Source organism: Planococcus citri, chromosome 4 (assembly GCF_950023065.1).
Source record: "Planococcus citri chromosome 4, ihPlaCitr1.1, whole genome shotgun sequence".
NCBI classification, from domain to species: domain Eukaryota; kingdom Metazoa; phylum Arthropoda; class Insecta; order Hemiptera; family Pseudococcidae; genus Planococcus; species Planococcus citri.
This window is the reverse complement of record NC_088680.1, coordinates 55989091-56002232: the sequence shown is the minus strand read 5'-3', so window position 1 is coordinate 56002232 and position 13142 is coordinate 55989091. Positions and strand designations below refer to the sequence as shown.

The 13142-nt window shown below is 35.6% G+C and overlaps 2 protein-coding genes across 5 annotated transcripts in view; one reads left to right on the top strand and one right to left on the bottom strand.

Moving 5' to 3' along the window:
* LOC135845572 (protein couch potato-like) overlaps positions 1-13142 on the top strand; it is a 160483-nt gene that overhangs the window by 14991 nt on the left and 132350 nt on the right. The window lies entirely within an intron of this gene.
* Positions 10675-11827, bottom strand: LOC135845276 (uncharacterized). Its single transcript, XM_065363746.1, has 3 exons — positions 11678-11827; positions 11441-11548; positions 10675-11229 (listed from the first exon to the last, which is right to left on the bottom strand). The coding sequence occupies exons 1-3, from the start codon at positions 11750-11752 to the stop codon at positions 10834-10836; spliced, it is 579 nt and encodes a 192-aa protein (XP_065219818.1). The 5' UTR covers positions 11753-11827; the 3' UTR covers positions 10675-10833.

The window sequence follows — 13142 nt, the reverse complement described above, 5'->3', positions numbered from 1 at the left end:
TATTTAGAAATACCCCATTAATTTTGACCCCCATACCTTCCCAAGATAGATTCCTAAAGATTTGATCCAGAGCTGCACTGAATAGAATGGGAGATAGAGGGTCCCCCTGTTTTACTCCTTTTTTAATGTCAAATAAATCACCCATTATATCAGTCTTAATTTTTGCTTTCAATTGTGTGTACATTTCTTGAATTAATTTAACATAGATAGGATGTATACCTTGATTTTTAATGGCATTTATCAAAAACTGGTGTTCCAAGGAGTCAAAGGCTTTTCTGAAGTCAATAAAGGCGAGGTGGAGGCTTGTTTGATATTCTGCACCTTTTTCAATCAGTTGGTTGATCGTGAAAAGATGATCCGACGTTGAGAAGCCCTTCCGAAAGCCCGCTTGTTCACAGGGTTGTTGCTGTAGAAGAGCCCCCCTGATGCGATTCTCCAGTAGTTTTGAGAAAACTTTGGCCAAAGTGGGGCTCAAACTTATTGGTCGATAATTGTCAATTTTGTGCTTATCCCCTTTTTTGTAAATTAAGATGATCTCTGATTCTTTCCATTTTTTTGGAATTGTTTGAGTATAAAGAATTTTATTAAAGAATTTTGTCAAAAAGCCTATCAGTATTGGTCCCTTCCCAAATTTTAAATGTTCGTTCGTGATATTATCAATCCCAGAGGCCTTGTTGTTTTTCAAGTTTGTTAATACCTCCTCCACCTCTGAGCTGAGGAAAGGAGCTGGTGTTTCCAGATGGTCAGTTTCTAGAATCGTTATGTTGTTATTTGATGAATCGTAAATTTCTTTGTAAAATTTGGTAGCCACTTCATTTATTTCTTTTCTGGAGTATTTTCTATTACCTTCCTGGTCACACATATATGTAATCCATTGGGTCCCAAGTGATCTCACCTTGTTTATTTTTTTTGTGCTTTTTGAAGACTCTAAAATTTTCGTAATTAGATTATGTTCCTTTTCTTTATTTTTATTTGGCTGATTAATTAAGAAGCCCAAAATTAGGGGCGCTAAAATGGGATATCTCAGTGGGCCACGTGTTCTTGGGTCTGGCCCTGGCTGCTGTATGGAAGCAAAACATGGGCAATGAGAAAAGATATAAAAAGCAGAGTAACCGCAGCGGAAATGAGATTCATGCTAGCCATGGCAGGATATACGAGATGTGATAGGAAAAGAAATGAAGACATCCTGAAGGAGCTAGGAGCTGAGCCAATCATCAGACAGATGAAAGATTACAGAAAGAAATGGGGAAGACATGTTGATAGAATGCCTGATGAATAGTCCCCTCGAAAAGTCAAAGAATAAACTCCCACTGGCAGGAGGAGCAGAGGAAGACTGAGAAAAAAATTGATGACACATTGGCGAGCAAATAGCAATTCTTCAACAGTTTCCCAGACAGACTGAACAGCCCACAGGGCCAAAGTTCAATGATTATGACTTTATTTGACGATTTTCAAAGTCAAATGTCAATTAGTACAGCCTTTTTGAGAAATCTGAAGCTTTCAGTGTGTTCACAGATTTTTCAGTTTAAAAAAAAATACTTCCCTAAATATGTATTATCTCCTAAAAATTTGAGCCAAAATTTATCTGAGAAGATGTAAAGACGATCAATCCCTCAGAGTTTATAGGTCATAATTGTCATAAGAATTTCACTTTGGCTCTTTTCATGACAAGTTTTCCCAAAACTGAAAAATCTCGTTGGAGACTGCGGAGCAATTTGAAAGCATCCTCAGTTTTCCATCTCAGTTTGATCAAATTTTGATTTTTTCATAAAAATTAAACCTTCGATTTTTTTAAAAGCAAAAATCAAAAAATGAAATGAAATTTCACCTTGCGGTGCCCTTTTTTGGATGCTCTTTCAATTTTTGTTGGTGTAAGGTTCATATAATTTTGTGGTCGATAGAATGTCTTTTTTGGAGGGAGGGAGGGAGGGGGAGGGTGTTATGAGGAAAATGTAATCAAAACATGAGCCTGCAAATAACCCACTCGTGAAAACGAAAGCTCAAAAATCAAAAAAACAAAAAAAGCACGTCTATTAAATGACTTCTTCTCCTCCTCGCCGAGGACTTACAACTCTACTCCCTTTAAAAGTACGGGGGGGCAGTAGCCCTACCATGCACAAATAGGTCTTATCATTTGGATCAAAAATTTTGGCAAGCCTAACCTTAGTATTAAAGGCGTTACTCGACTTTGAAGGTTTATAGCAGCGCTATCGTCACCATTGATTTCCAACGAAGGTGTAATACCGTTAAATGGACTGTTTGGCGGGTTCATACTCGACCGTTTATTAGATCAGAACACGCATCAATTCTTGATTAGATTTCTTATCGTTTCGTAACATCACCGTTATCCCCCAACAGGCCCCTGCTGGCCCTGCTTCATCGTTCTAATAATTCGATCTCCATCTGTTGGACGATGATGGTCAACTTTTATCACTTCTGCGATGACATCTCAGTCATACTCGAAGGTCTGCCATGCCAATGCTACATCCCTAATAATTCTGCAAACCAAAGTACCTATAGGTAGATAGAGATACCATACAAATTCCTATTTGCTGAAAAATGAAAAAATTCAGCTTGTTTTCCAGCACAAAGTATACGGCGACGGTGGATTTAACGCTTGAAAAATTTTACAAAACTGGTTATGGTTTTGACGACGAAGACGCCTGCTGTTCTTTGTGTACAAAGAAACGTTCCAATTGCTGAACATGAACTGAACAGATCAAAATGAAATAATATCATGCAATACGCTCCAAAACCAACGAATGGGAATGACTAAAAGCTTGTTAAAAAATTTATACATCAAGTTGAAACGCAGTTATTATAGTACATCTATAATGGCAGAAGTTCTATGTGTGCAAAAATTGCACGAATCGAAAACACTTGCATCTCAAGTCTACATGTACCATGTGCGGCGCGACTACTATAAAAACACAAAACTATAGCACTTATCAATTTACGATCTGGGTAAAAAGAAATACTTGATCTAAATCAACCGAAATAAAGTTATAACTCGAGACTCGCACGCAAAATACATTAAAGAAAAGATGCCTTGCCTTAGTAGCGGTTTGTTGTCGTCGAATAGTAAAAAAAATATAAATTGCTATGCGATGAGGGACGGGATTAAGAAAAAGCTAACACTATTCATGCCGGAACTAAAATTAGAATCATCAATTAAAAATAGCGTCATTGTAAACGTATTTTTTTTCTACCAATGTTAAAGGCTGGGTGCGTAGTAACAAAACCTATCTTAAACTATACAGTGATGTTAGAGCTGTCATTCTCTTATTCTTCTTATACTCTGGTAGATATCTGGACCATGTGCGGCTGTGAACTGTATGAATCTGTGTGTGTCTGTGTTCATCTACAATATAGGTAGGCTGCAGGTAACTTATATATGTAGATCTCTGCCATTACTAAATACAAGACGAGGAGCGCCGCGTGAACTGCGCTGCTACACAGAAGAAAGTTCTTTTTTTGAATTGTTTTGCACGGAGTTTAATTTCATTAAAGGAAAAGATCTCGTAATTTTGTACTGCGATGAGACGCGCGAGGCTCAACAAAATGAACAGTTAAATCTTTTAAATTTGTACAGGGCAGATAGCCAACTCACGGAAGTGTAGTGTACGCTAAAAGAGCACCTGCGAATCGTATATCTATATAGGTTTTTTTTCCTTCTTCTTTTTTCTTCAACCGAACAACTTCTGCTTTAAACGCATCGTTTAATACACTGCTTGTTCGTTGACCTTTATATACCATACTATACTTTCATAGTATATACTACGTACACTGGCGTACAAACCGTGAACGAATGCAAAAACAAAACAAACGGTAACGATATGCAGATGATTAGTTTTCAACCAACCTCGAGTACATCGTACAGTGAGTACTTTACTCGAAAAGTTGGAGTTGCGAACACTCAGCCGAGCCGGGGCGTTTTAATTTATTCGCAGATCATACCGTAGCATACGGTGTCAGTCATTAAATACTATTTGTTCGAGGCGCGAAATTATATCTACAAGAGTATTACCTACCTACCGAGACTAAGCAATGATGCGGTTGCCTCCGCTCCGCTCCGCGCCATATTTTCAAGTGGTCAGTAGATATAATTGGATGCAAGAAGTCTCTCATCACAAACCATACTCATCCATGTCTTACTCTTACGACTTACGAGTTTGGTTATACATGGCTGAAGGGGTTCGTTGCTTAATAACTGGCGTACGGGTTATGACGCAATGCCAATGAAATTCATCGATGAAAAAATATTGACATTCAAATGCCATCGTTTTTTTTTTATACACAGTAAATATTTACGTTTAATTGAGTTGCTGTTGCTGGTATGGTGTTTGTCGTATAGGTACCTTTGCTTCTACAATTTGGTAATGTTTCTAGCTAAAAATATCCTATTTCGATTCGCCTACAACATATCGGTTTCGAAAAAATAATACCAAGTACATCTCGTATCGTCAATTAGGATCATAGAAGGTGTATTTGTTTTGCGTGAAGGAGGTTTCCAAGACGAGCCTTATAGCATCAGTACTCTTCATGTCTATCAAGTTATACCTACCTACTATAGCAACTCGAGTACTTGCAATTCGTTCACAGACTGAGTACTTATACACTTGATACCTACACTTTGCTCCGATAAATAACAAAAACATCCGACAAATCTTCTAATTAATCGAGTCATTGTGGGAAATGAAGAGAAATCTAGCTCGCAAGAGATTTGGCAACGTTGCAATTTAGTATTGTTTTATCGAAAAATCTACAAATTACGCGAGAAGTACATAATAGAAAACACTTTGTCTGGGTATATTTTATGTCCAAATGTAGACCAGAAGGTTGTAGTTTTATCTGCGAAACAAATAGTAAGTAATTCGTTCACATGAGGTTGCCAATTTTTCAGTTTTTTTTTCTTTTCTGATAGTGTTACTGCTCTGGTTTGGGTGTCATAGCTTACTTTACAATGTTTGCCATATTATTCGATGCTGAATTAGTCAATTTTGTTATCGAGGAGCCCGCATAAGGATCTATTGCACCCCCCCCCCACCGTCGATCCTCCGGGACAACTTTTTTCTTAAAGGGGGAGTCCTAAGGAACATTTCTAGCCCTTGTACTCAAAAAAAAGGTGGCCCTACTTACAAAATGGCAGCCATTTTGATTGACAGGTCAGCCGAAATCGCAGATTTTGCGTTCCAAAGTAGGACTTGCATGAAATTTTTTAAAACGTACGAAAGTAGATCGAAAGATCAGGAAAAAATTTATCACCTGTCAAAATTTTAAATGCTAAAGTGCCTGTTTCGATTTTTGGTGAATTTTTGAAAATCAAATTTAGGCCAAAAATGAGGGGAAAAATCACAATTTTACCAAATTGACCAAGAAAGCTGAAATTTAGGATATACCCTATTTTCGATCTGCCAAATCGATTGGAAACTGTTTCAAACCGTTTTGAGCAGTTCTGGAGCCTACAGCAGATTTTCGAAACTCGAAATTCCCACAAAATTTTATCAAATGGAGTTGGAAAGTCAAAATTCATTCTGCAAACTAATTTCAATACGCTACAAAGTCAACTTCAGGCGGATTTTAAGTCGTTCTGGAGCCTCCAGCGAGTCTTTGAAAAATTACTGTAGCCTCCAACAGATTTTTGAAATTTAAAATTTTCACAAAATTTCATCAAACAGAGATGGAAAGCCGAAATTTACTCTGCACTCCAATTTTAACACCCTCTAAAGATGACTTTAGGTGGGTTCAAGTCATTTTGGAGCCTCCAGCGACTTTTTGAAAATTACTGGAGTCTCCACCAAATTTTTTAAACTTGAAATTCCCACATTTTATCAAATAGAGTTAGCAGGCTGAAATTTACTTCGCAAACTAATTTCAATTCAAATGGTTTTGAAGCTTTCAATTTTCCAAAAAACGCATTACAACCTTTCAAAAAGTCACTGGAGGCTCCAAAACGACTTGAAATCCTCCAGAAGTCGACTTGGTAGTGTACTGAAATTAGTTTGCAGAATGAATTTTGGCTTTTCATCTCCATTTGATGAAATTTCCAGTTTCAAAAACCTACTGGAGGCTCCAGTAATTTTCAAAAAGTTGCTGAATGCTCCAAAACGACTTCAAATCCGACCGAAGTTTTAAATATTTATTTATTGTAGCTGACAGTTTTCGCTGTATTACTTTGTAGCATATTGAAATTATGTACCTAGTTTGCAGAATGAATTTCGGCTTTCCAACTCCATTTGATAAAATGTTGTGGAAAATTCGAGTTTCGAAAATCTTCTGGAGGCTCCAGAACTGCTCAAAGCGGTTTGAAATACGTAGTTCCCAATCGATTTGGAAGGTCAAAATTAGGATAGTTATGTCCCAAATTGGGTAAAATGACCAATTTCTGACACTTCGAGTAACCTGAACATTCAACTCTTGATCTAATTTGATCTAATCAGATTGAAGTTTTGATCGGATTAGATTTGTTCAGATCTGATCATATCCAATAATTTTTCGTTGAGCAACTCCTTCCAATTGATAACCATCGTTATACCATTACTATTTTTTCAGATTTTTAAATCGTAGCATTCAACTTTTCATCTTGAAAGTTTGGATTTGAGCTTTCTAAATTTTGATTTAGTAGGTTCTGCGAGTTTTCTACCTTTCAATTTTGTTTAAAATCTCGCTAGCTGAGAAAAACTTGTGAAAAAAATGTGAACAAAATTCGAGTAGGTACCTAAACTTCTTTTTTTGATTTTGGTTCTTTATATCTATAAAATACGAGTAGGTACCTACCTAAATCAGATGTGGTCATTTTTAAAACAGAATTTGATATATGCCATGATGTTATTGAGTCAGTATACCTACATGTTGTTAAATCTAGCAGAAACAAGCAGCAAATGCACCGAAGTACATTTCATGTGCACTATATGGTATTAAAAAAGTAATTATGTATTAATCTACTCAATACTTGGAAATTTTTTTCAACTTCGTCGTACTGTAAAATTTTTATTTTCGAGTCACGAGCACATTACACACGTTATATTATTTTTGCGGCCAACCATGTGTTTTTATTGTTTCTGTGATGTGTGGATATTGCGCCATAAAAGTGACATTTCCATCAAAACTCGTCTTATCGATCAATGAAATAATACTGTAAAAACCATAATGACCGTCTCGTTGAGTTGGCCAAACCAAAAATATGAACTACTAGAAAGAGTGTACCTATAGGCCAGTTCTTTGCCTCCAGACAACCCTTCATAATATCTCAGGTTGTTTATCAATAATCAAAACTCTTTACCCTGCTAAAATCATAATAAAATACCTTCAAGGTAAAAAATGGTCATAGAGTCATGGTAGGCACTTGAAACGTTGAAAATAATTTTTTTTTAATACAGGTGAGCTGTGGAACGTTCTACATAAATAACGGAATCGTAGGTACAAAATGTTGACAATTTCGAGAGTTAAAACACGTCGAAGACATTATGCTGAATCATTTTTCCTTCGGTAGTTTCATTTTCGGTGACCTCTGTGTTCTCTCAAGTAGTAATGTCGTTCTTGTATTGTAATCGTTCGATGTCGCCGCGAGTTTATTATCAATTAAATAAAAAATCGTCGACTTTTTTTTTATCGCTTCGAGTAAGACTTGGCAGCAACGTGCGCTGCGTCGTTCTCTTTTTACTATTATTTCTTCAGGTGTAATTAAAAGAAATATTTTACGTGACAATGTGGAGTATTTTCTTTTAAAAATAATTTTGCTTTGCGTCGTTACTCAACCATTATTGTAGAAAAATTACTATATAACCGACGAGATGATAAGGGTCAAGTTGATTTCAAAACGTTTGTCGATAACAGATCATTGTGCAATGAGTAATTCGACTGAAGCTTGTACGTACACGTTTAAGAAATTCTTGTTGGTGGTGGTCACTTGTTGAAAAATTCTGCAAAATATTATCAATTGTGGTTGAAAATATATTGAAGATTGCATAGTAATTTTTCGAGGGGTTCCTCGCATTTGAATCTTTCCTCTGCTCGGAAGCATTGATCTGAACTATTGTTGTTGTTGTTGTTGTTGTTCAGATCAAAAAATACTCGTATTTAGGGTGGTTGGCCTCTAGTATCTCTTCTTTTATGCCAAGTTTTAAGTAAATTGGTCGAATACAGTCTGAGATGGCCTCAAAAATAGACTCCCTGTTTAAAAAATTGATCGTGATCAAAAATCGATCAATCGATCTCAAAAAATCGATCAATCAATCTCTAAAAATCGATCAATCGATCTCAAAAAATCGATCAATCAATCTCTAAATTTTCACCTCAAAAAATGGACATTTCGATCAAAAATCGATTAATCAAACTCCGAAAATCGATCTATCGAACTTCAAAAATCGAATAATTTGCGATTTTAGATTCCATGTGATCAATCATGTTCGAAATGAGGATTCAATATTGTAGTTTAAAAATAATGACTCCTGATCGAAATTTGATTATTATTAAAAATCGATCAATCGAACTCCAAAAATCGATTAATTTTGCGATTTTTGATTACTTATGAAATGATATTCTATTCAGAATGAAAATTCTGCAGTCCTAACCCTATAGATCTCCTGATCGAAAAATGATTATGATCGAAAATCGATTAATCAAACTCTGAAAATCGATTTATCGAACTTTAAAAATCGATTAATTTGCGATTTTCGATTCCATGTGATCAATCGTGTCCGAAATGAGGAATCAATTGTAGCTTAAAAATAATGACTCCGGATCGAAATTTGATTAAAATTGAAAATCGATCAATCGAACTCCAAAAATCGATTAATTTTGCGATTTTGCGATTTTCGATTACTTATGATCCTATTCAAAATGAAAATTCTGTAGTCCTAAACCTTTAGATCTCCTGATCGAAAAATGATTATGATCGAAAATCGATTAATCGAACTCCTAAAATCGATCATTTCTGATTTTCGATTTTTTATGATCGATCATGCTGGAAATTATCATTTGTTACGTTATATCTAAAAATTGACCAATATTGGGTATTTTTTTTGAAAATCGTTCCATTTTCGATTTCGATTACGAGGAGTGATCGAACTTTTCCCAGCTGATTGGGAGGACTACAGCTGCTCTACTAGCGCCTGGTGCCTTTGGATATTATTTTTTCCAATTTCTCTCCCCCCCTCACCCATCCTTCTATCAAAAGTCGAAACCATATCGATAATGTATTAAAAACTGATGAAATCATTTCAGCTTTTTTCCAATACTACTTCGAACTTACCTTAGTAAGTAAAGCTAAAAAGAAAAAAGATGGATTGAAAAAAAAAACACATTTCACGAACCAGCCTCGCCGCTGGTTTTGTTCGAAAAGCATTATGCATATATACGGGTAGATCTAGTAACTATGCATCCATCGTCCATTCCATACACCTTCATGATGCGTGCGAACCAAATCGCCGAACATGCTGATCCGCTATTGTTTGAAACGCAATCGCTTGATTTAATTACGGAAAATCACCTGGAATGGTTTTACGAAACTGAGAGCCGAGAAGAGCCGATACAACCGTAACTGTATATTTTACCAAGGTACTGAGAGTCGAGAGATACTGCATGCTGAAGTATAAGAAAACACATCGAACGATGAACAAGAAGAAAGATCGGCGTTATTACAGTTAATTCTCCGAGCAGCAAACGGTTCTAGCCGAGAAGATTTTTTTATTAAACCAGATTGCGAGCGTATAAGTATAAGTGCGTACCAGCAGCGTAGGAGGAGTTGGTAACGTCAATGCGTTCGCGGCTCATGAACCACGCATTTGTACTACGTCACAAGAAGAATATTTAGAGAATACCGACACGACGATGCCCAAGCCCGAGATGTGTACTCACTTATACTCAGACTTGATTCTGCTCTCAGTTCTGTTCTGTATCTGCGTTTGTGATTCGAATGTAACAATTTTTCGACATCGCTTCCACCAATTAAAAACCACGAATACGGTCAAGAACGCGAGTCGCGGACTTGAGCTCTATACAGTTCATAAACATCATGAAATGTTGCATCTGTGTTTACCATTACATATGTGCATCTCTCCTGTTGCACTCTGCACTTTTATCTGAGTCTACCTGCATCTACTTGTGGCTTATTACACATTTCGTAAATATCATCTTTATTCATCGGTGTGAAATTTTTCGTCTGCCAGTGAATTGAACGCGTGTACTTTAATTGAACCACAGTCGTGTGTTCCCTAAAAGGCCTTCGAAGGCTAAATATGCAGCGATGAAAACCATCCTCGCGACAAACACACCGAACGTAACGTACTAGGTTTGCGAAAAATTACGTGTAGGAATTTATCGTCTTCGATGGGTAATCGCTTGCGTAATGTATTTGTGTGCTCGTGTGATGTGATTTTGCGATGAATTCTAATTTGTTTTTGTGTATTTTCATGATGATACGTTCGAGTAAGTATGACTACATCAGGTTTGTAAATGAGATGATGAGGGATTTAGGAGTAGAAAGGGAGGATGCGAAAGTGAAGATGATGCAGTGCGTGAGGTTATTTGGGAGCTCTGATTAATCATGAGATCTGATTGGAGTATCTTTACGTTCCTTTTTTATTGGGCATTTAAAACTTTTTTTAAATGGAAATTTGACCAAAAAAATCAAAAGATATCGTTTTGTAATTTTTCATATTTCAAACAAAGGGATATGCTTTAAGAACGAATTTATTCTCCAAGTGACATCGGCTACCTACTTAATGAGCCAACAATTTATTGATTTAAACTTATAGTATATACTTAGATAATTCAAATATTTTTATAAAAATGTGCCTGCATTAGAATTATAGGTACTTAGTAGACAAAAGTCTAGTAGTAATAGTCTCTAAGCGCAAGCGCAGTTCGTAAACGATCGGTATCTGGATATTCTGAATTGAGAATATTTTCCATTTCCTCATCGCCATATCTGTACAGCCCAGGTATGTTGACGCCCAAAGTTTCACCGTAAAAGTTCTCAATTTTTGAACAAAACGAAAGTTCATCGATTTCATAACGTTCTAGAATAGAAATTAATTTCGGAACTTCGCGATAATCTGTTCTTCGCAATATTTTTCGACAATTTCCCTCATATCCTGTACCCCATTCAAGTACGGTAAGGCTTGTGGGTTCGTCGGTATCTGGTCTGAAGTGTTGCCAGAGTCCATCAATTTTCGATATGATTGCGAAAAGAAGTTTCACTGATTTCAAATCAGATTCAGTTTCTACCTGCGAGTATGCAAAAGAAAAGGCATTCAAAATGAGCAGTTTTAAAGTGGAAAGAATCTATTCTATGTACATGAGCTCAAATGTTTTTTAGTAGAATCAATACGATATTATTGATGCGAAAATTTGTATAGCTTTTTCTTTTTCTCTAGGTAATTGATCTTCATTGGCAGAGAAATAATAATCGTATAGGTAGAGGTAGGTAGGTACTTACAAATCGTTCTGCCAGAAGTCCAAAACTTCTTTCCCAATTAACAGAACTACGATTAAGTTCCAATAACTCTAACGCATGATCTACAGCTTCCACATCAATTGAATGATCCTAAAATAAACGAGTAAATAAAAAATATAAATTTGAATAAAATTTCGTCACACTTATTGTAGGTAGGTACCTAAACCTATTAAGAGGTGATAAGAATGATAAGTACTTATGTTGCTACTCCGTACTTACCTCGTCAAGGGTTGACAGATGAAATATCGACACGATTACATCAAAAAATAATAAAATTTTCATGTGCTTTTTCATCTTGAGCTCTTGCTAGTGAATATTGTTCGAATTGATCAGATTGATCATAGTCTGTCTGTATTGAGCAATGAAATATTAGATTTTTGAAATGATATTTTTATCTTTAAATTATAATTATACCTAGAAATGTTAAATTGGGCACGCGTTGCTAGTATTATAACATCTTATCTCATTCGTATTTATCTCTAAATCAATTATGATGTTTGCTAGTTTAATTTTGAACAGTGGGTAGGTCCACTTAATTTTCAACTCTTCAAAAAACCTATTAAAGTTAAGTTGCGATAATGGACTTTAATATATGCACCTATATACTTACCTTGAATCAAAATAAAATTGAATACTAGTAATCCAAAAAAAATTCTGACTTCAATCATTCCATTTTCGCTTGAAATATTCATTGGTTCTGATTTTTTAAACCATTATTACGAATTTCAAAACAAAAAGAAACAATTCGATAAGTTTTTGACAATTTTTCTTGGTTTTTTGAAATTTGCAATAATGACAAAAAAATTGGCATCGCTGCATTTCAAAATGTTTCCCCAGTTTCACAAATATAAACACCCCCCCCCCCCCAATCATGTTTTAATTTTTAATATTATGGAGGGTATTTTTCATTTCCTCGTCTTTATATGTACAATGATAGGGCAAAAACTGATTTCGAAAAAAATAATCTGTAATGCTAACTTGGACAGTTTTTTGACAATATGAAAATAGGTACCTAATGGCTTAAAATTTCTTGTAATCTACTCTCATGTTAAAATTATGATACACATATATCATGCTAAAATTTTATGGAAATTTCAACTCTTAAAAATTTGCTGGAGGTTCCAAATTTGCTCGAAATGGTTTGAAAGTGTTTCCAATCTATTAGAAAGATCGATAATAGGGTATATATCTACCAAAGTTCAGCTTTCTTGGTCAGTTTGGTGAAATTTTGATTTCTTCGTTTTTTTGGACCCAAATTTGATTTTCAAAAATTCTACAAAAATGCACTTTGGTGCCTAAAATTTTGGCTGTTATTTATTTTTGCTTCTTTTTTCGATTTAGCTTCGTTTAGTTCGAAACTCCTTCTGTCGGTTAGGCCTGTTTTCAAACATTATTTTTTGGCCATCTTATATCAAAGAATCTCTCGGTCACTCAATCATCAATTCCGATTTTTTTTTGGGGGGGGAGTCCCATCCGGTTGTATGAAGAGAGATCATCAACCCAATTGAAAAATTCAGATCCTACGAAGGCTTGAATTTTTCTTAGCCATTGAAAAATTGCATCAGGAGATCAAAAAGGTCTAATATGACCAGTAATATTCCGAGAAAATGTCATTTCTGATCAAATCGCACTGCAACCATGTTTCAAGGTTCAGTTTTGATTCCGGTGATGAAAATGGTGTTGG

Excerpts from the sequence above, each read along its gene's own strand:
- LOC135845276 (XM_065363746.1), bottom strand. The coding sequence starts at position 11,752 with ATGAAAAAGCACATGAAAATTTTATTATTTTTTGATGTAATCGTGTCG. Across the intron at positions 11,549-11,677 it reads ATCTGTCAACCCTTGACGAG|GATCATTCAATTGATGTGGA; the intron begins GTAAGTACGGAG and ends CGTTTATTTTAG. Across the intron at positions 11,230-11,440 it reads GACTTCTGGCAGAACGATTT|GTAGAAACTGAATCTGATTT; the intron begins GTAAGTACCTAC and ends GCATACTCGCAG.